Raw genomic sequence first — 6,345 nt, forward strand, 5'->3', positions numbered from 1 at the left:
AACAGAACGAGGGGATACTGTGGTTCGAAATCAGGAAGGCTGTGCATCAGGGTTGTATCCTTTCACCATACATATTCAATCTGTATGCTGAGCAAATAATCCAAGAAGCTGGACTATATGAAGAAGAAACGTGGCATCAAGATTGAAGGAAGACTCATTAACAACTTGCGATATGCGAAGAAAACTTGAGGCACTTACCGATGAAGATCAAGACTCCATCCTTCGGTATGGCTTACACCTCAACATAAAGACAACAGAAATCTTCACAACTGGACCAATAAGCAACATCATGATAAATGGAGAAAATATTGAAGTTGTCAAGGATTTCTTTTTACTTGGATCCACTTTCAGTGCCCATGGAAGCAGCAGTCAAGAAATCAAAGGATACATTGCGTTGGGCAAATCTGCTGCAAAAGACCTCTTTAAAGTGTTGAAAAGCAAAGATGTCACCTTGAGCACTACAATGCGCCTGACCCAAGCCATGGTGTTTTCACTCGCCTCATATGCACGTAAAAGCTGGATAATGAACATGGAAGACCAAAGAAGAATTGATGCCTTTGAATCATGGTGTTGGTGAAGAATATTGAATATACTGTGGACTGCCAGAAGAATGAAGAAGTACAACCAGAATGCTCCTTATCAGCAAAGATGGTGAGACTTCTTCTCACGTACTTTGGACACGTTATCAGGAGGGACCACTCCCTAGAGAAGGACATCATACTTGGTAAAACAGAGGGTCAGCGAAAAAGAGGAAGACCCTCAATGAAATAGATTATCACAGTGGCTGTAACAATGTGCTCAAACACGGCAATGATTGTGAGGATGGGGCAGGACTAGGCAGTGTTTCGTTCTGTTGTGCATAGGGTCACTATGAGTCGGAACCAACTTGATGGCACCTAACAACACAAGTCTGTCACACCATTCTTGCTCCTTTTTCAATAAAATTATTTTCTTAAAATATTCTTCTCTGCATATCTAATTATGGTATTCTAAGCACACATTGGTTTTGCTTTTGAATTAAAGACTCAGTTTTACACACTTTTTTTTATTCTCAGGCTTCTAAAAAATAAGTTTTATGTTTTCAGTTTTGCTAGTAGGCAAGTAATGGAAATTAGCTTTCTTTAATAAAAAACTACCAGTTTTTTCTTGTTTAACCAAAGGCCATGTTAGGTCCAGAGGACCCTTTTCTGTGTACCATAAAGGTAGAAAAATCTTTCCTAGTAAACACAGAGCATTTGAATCAATGTGTTCTAGTCAAAATGTTACCAAATTTGTAGTTTTATTTTGTTCGTTTGATTTTCTTTGTAAAATGTGACTGAAACATTTCCACAGGAGAAAATTTTTCTCCCCTAATCATGGCTGAGCATATAATAAAATATCAGGTCATATTCAAGTGAAATTCATTTTTAGCAGGTAAAGCCAGATTTTAATGGCTACAGTTCCCACAGTTGGAAACACCAGTAAAGTGATTGTCATGGTGAATTTAATTGAAGTAAAATGTGCCACCATTTAAGCATTAAGGTTTTCAGGCAGTTTTGAATGAACTAGGAGCAAAGCAGTTCAGATTTTGAATAGGCTAAAGAACAAGCATTTAAAGAGTTCCAAATTTTAGTTTGAAAAACATACCAAGAAGAACCTATGTGATAAAATGGTATCACTCGTGCTGATGTTCTCCCTGGGCCTTTACATTGTTTCATGTGATGTTGCTCTCCACATACTGACTGAGATGTAGACGGTACATGTTTCAACAAGACTGTCTTTGAGTGTACACTTGACAAACACACAGATATAGGGCTTTTAAAAATCAGTTAACTTTCAATTCACCAGTTTCTAATTGCTATCTTCTGTCTTGCCTTTGGCTTTCTAGAAATAAGAAAATGACATCAAATCCCGATTAGAGTAGTTGAGCAAAATTTTTTACTTTATGCTCTTTTGGAAGGACAATGAAGAGCTTTTTGGTTTCCTATTCCTGTCTTTAGATTAATCTTCTTGGTATTGAAATGCCTTTCTTCATATAATTGGGAAGACCTTTAATTCACTGTTACAGACTGAAAGTTAAAAAAAAAAAAAAAAGCCTATAGATCAGTGGTTGAAATCTGTTGTCTCTCAGGCTCAACACACTTTTTAGTCAGCTTATCACATCTCTTATGTCTACCTTTTTGGTTCTACTATGTTTCAGAATTATTAAATTTCCAGGAAAGAATTTGATACCCATTTTGTCGCAAATTATTTCTATCTCAAACTAGAATATTTTGTTTGGGGATAAACTAAGAAGCATCATTTGAGGAATGAAGTTGATCATTAATAACTAGTATCTCATAGCTCTTAAGACCCTCAAATAGTGAAATATATGCTATGAAGTTAATATATATTAAAATTCCGTGGCATTGGAAAAGATACAAAAGCTTCAAATGGAACTCCTTCCTAGCCAAGTAATTAAATGTAAAAAAGAGCTTTGCCAATAGCATGACTACTGGTATTATGGTTGGTCTATAATTATTGATTAGTTTTTATTCTGTTTATAGTAAACATGATATGGCTTTACATAAAGAAAAGTAATGTATGAGGTCTGAGTAATATTAATGATTTATATCTCTGTTTTCTTACATATTATTTCCTCATTATTTTATAGTTTCAGTGGAAATGAATCAATACATCTTAACCCCCCCCCCCAGAGGAAAATGCTGTATTTCTTCAGCTTATGGAATCTTTACCATATTTTAATCACGTTTTTGTCCTGAAAGAATAAATATAACTAGAGTAGATTCTTCTGTTCATCGTTAGAAGATGTTCTAATTAAATACAGTGTAAAATTTGAATACTAGAATGTCAAAGATCTGTTGTTTTTTTCTGAGGTTGCTATTAATGCCAAATCATTTTACATAAAATGAGGAAAGTATATCAATCTTTAAAACATTGTAAGTTAGAAATATTTTATTTTAAACAAATTCATCCCATTCTGGGTCTAATCTTTTAGTGTTACTTCTCCTCTGAATATCTTATAATCTAAAGATTGGCGTTTCATTAATTTGTTGCTATCTTTAACCCAACCTGACTATGGTGTTTTGAAGTTCTGTTCTTTTAATTATAAATCTAAAAAGAAAACAAACTTAAGCATCTGATCCTTTGTACTAAAGCTTTGTATTTGTATTTTATACTTTTTTCTATTTGAAACATTGAAAGAGAGTTTATCTCCTTGTGAAAGGATTTGTAATTCTGTGTGCTTCAGTTTGCAATATTTGCTCTATCTGGGAAAAAAAGCTGTCTTTTGGAGAAATGCTAAATTAAAATATCAGTAAAGTAACTAAATAAAATATTAAGGGTAGATATGTGTGTAGAAGAGACTCTTTCAGGATGAGATTGTATCACCATCAGGTCTTTCAAGGAGGTTCGAATGTTAGCTGCCATATCCTTTTTTATTCAATGATTAAGTTAGAAAACCAGTAATATGAACAACTTGATTTCCATTTTGTCTTTTAATATTACTATGTTAGTAGCTATGTAGACAGATTGACAACTAAGCCCTTTTGCTGATACATTTTAGTATATTTTTGAACAATAAGTTGCCTAATAACTTATGGAAAATTCTTACACAATTTCTTATGTCATATAGTCAATGTATATGCTAGCTAGTGTCAATAGAGAATTTTAGTGTCATTAAAACTGTGTGTGTGTATAGATACAGATATATGTTCTGTTTATTAAATAGAAAATACATGTTCTATTCATAAAAAATGATTGATCAGTTTCTACATTTTAGCATAGTTAAAATTGTGTCTATGCACGTGTATATGTGTGTATGTATACACAAAGACACAATTTTATATGTACATGTAGATGTGTTACATTTACAAAATGTGATAAATGTATTCACCAATTTCTGTTTATTTTTTATAGAGTCATTTGCCCTGGCTCCATAATTCCCACCCAGGATTAGAGAAAATAAGTGCTATAGTATGGGAAGGCAATGACTGCAAGAAAGCAGACATGTCTGTACTTGAGATCAGTGGAATGATAATGAACAGAGTGAGTGTTTAAAATTTATTCTTTTAGTTCAAGGGTAGGACTTGGTAGGTATTAATATATTAAATAATTATTGGAATGTTATATTTGTAACCTAGTCACCTCATTTCTTCACACTTAAAAAAAAAGTTATTTGGGTGTACTTGGCTAAGCATGTAATTTATACAGTGATTTTTCACCAAACCATTCCTGTCTTTTAGTGTTTACATTCCTCTGATCAAGAATAGAAGATACAATCTAAAACTGTACTGTTAAACGTTATTCTTTCTTTTGCTCGCAGTGGATCAAATGGAAGAAATGCTAGATACAAATGAGGGTTGATGCAGACTTATTTTTCTGCATCATTCTTACAGGTTCATTAATTTATTAGTACCCAAAATGTGAAAGAAAAAAATCATGCTAAAAAATTTGTATCCATACTTACTTGTCTGCTTAAATGTATAGATTTTTGCTAGTGGTAAAAATCTTGAGTTGTTTGAAGAAGTAAAGGACAAATACTGTGGATTTTAATTTTAGTTTCTATTAAATGGTTTCTTTTTTCAAGTCATTACTCCTTTTAAATTGTACCTGATTTCTCTGAACAATTAGGCGTGATCTGATTTACAATTCTAAATTTCCTTGGTACATTGTTACAGTAGAACTGTTGTCCACATTTTATGTAAGACAGGAATTAAAATAAATAGGTCTAGAAATTAATATGCTCCCTATAACATATCTCATTGTGAACAATTAACAATGTTAATTAGGAGTCTCTGGAGACTTGGTTCTACTTGATGCTCTGTAACTTCTTACCTGTGAACTAGCAGATTACTTACAGTAATCTTATTTGCCTAGTTTAGAATATGATTATTAAAAGTTGTATTACACATGTATATATAGAGGATTTAAAAATGTCCTACAGTCCTACCAAACTAGTATGTTGGATACTCTTTTATATGCCCATTATTTAATTTCAAAGTCTCTTTTTTATTATCCCCCCCATTCTTTTTTTTTTTTTTTCTCTCTCTCTCATTTAATTTGTTCCCCCTCTGACAAACTCTCTCTTCTAAAATGGTTTTAGAATTTAAGGAGGTATTTATTTGTATATTAAGCTCTTTAATGAAAAAGAACATTATAAATCAGTAAATTCTAGATTTTACCTTTAATGAATTGAGCTTAAATGAACATGAGATCACCTCATCTGTTTAATATTGCAACATTTATAAATATTTTTAACTTTTGAGATAATGTGATACATAGAATTCCGCACACCCCTCCCCCGGAGATCTGGGCAAGACTGAGATAGTCAGTCCTTTTGCATTTATTTATTGACTTAGCAATATGATAATGAATTGTTTTTAAAAACTGAAGAAATAATGACTTACATACTACATGCTATAAGCTCTTAAACTTGAGTAAATTTAAATTTCATTATTCATGTATTAAAACAAATTTATTTTAACAAAATCATTTCATATAGCTATAAATAAAGTAATGCTTAATAGGAATTCATTTCACTATAGATAAAATTTGTGATAAATTTTCTTTTCTTCTGTCTCTCTTTTTGTAAAGGTCAACAGCCATATACCAGGAATAGGATACCAGATTTTTGGGAACGCAATCTCTCTAATCCTGGGTTTAACTCCATTTGTTTTCCGACTCTCCCAAGCTACAGACTTGGAACAACTCACAGCACATTCTGCTTCAGAACTTTACGTGATTGCATTCGGTTCTAATGAAGATGTCATAGTTTTTTCTATGGTTATAATAAGTTTCGTGGTTCGTGTGTCGCTTGTTTGGATTTTCTTTTTTTTGCTCTGTGTAGCAGAAAGAACTTATAAACAGGTGGGTATAATAATATTCTGAGTAGACTATATTTTATCCTTTTCATATTTTTCAAAGTATTCACAAAGCATTTTAGTATTTTGTTAAATCATTTTGACCTGCTATTTTTTTTCCGGCTTTGTTTTTATATTAGTTAACCAAATATAATTGTAACAACCCTTAATTTGTTGACTTTTGTTTTTCTGTGGTAATCTGCTTGAAAATTAATCCTCATCTTAATCCTTTTCAGCGACTACTTTTTGCAAAACTCTTTGGACATTTAACATCTGCAAGGAGGGCTCGAAAATCTGAGGTTCCTCATTTCCGATTGAAGAAAGTACAGAATATAAAAATGTGGCTATCTCTCCGTTCCTATCTTAAGGTAGAATGGCAGTGATAAAAGTTACATACTGGCTCCCTCTGATAGTTCCAGTTTCTTTGTCAACATGTATGTATGCCCAGGTGTATAGTCACATGTGTACTTACATGGTGCTGAGTGGCCATACTTAGTGTTTTTTT

At 32.5% G+C, this 6,345-nt stretch overlaps 1 protein-coding gene across 1 annotated transcript in view; it reads left to right on the plus strand.

The window, feature by feature from the left end:
- PHTF2 (putative homeodomain transcription factor 2) overlaps positions 1 to 6,345 on the plus strand; it is a 61,838-nt gene that overhangs the window by 44,652 nt on the left and 10,841 nt on the right. Inside the window, exons 10-12 of the mRNA XM_023725035.1 lie at positions 3,898 to 4,026; positions 5,575 to 5,847; positions 6,077 to 6,208. Of these exons, the coding sequence (XP_023580803.1) occupies positions 3,898 to 4,026; positions 5,575 to 5,847; positions 6,077 to 6,208 (534 nt within the window). The remainder of the gene's footprint in view (positions 1 to 3,897; positions 4,027 to 5,574; positions 5,848 to 6,076; positions 6,209 to 6,345) is intronic.

Source organism: Trichechus manatus, unplaced genomic scaffold, assembly GCF_000243295.1.
Source record: "Trichechus manatus latirostris isolate Lorelei unplaced genomic scaffold, TriManLat1.0 scaffold00280, whole genome shotgun sequence".
Classification (NCBI taxonomy): domain Eukaryota; kingdom Metazoa; phylum Chordata; class Mammalia; order Sirenia; family Trichechidae; genus Trichechus; species Trichechus manatus.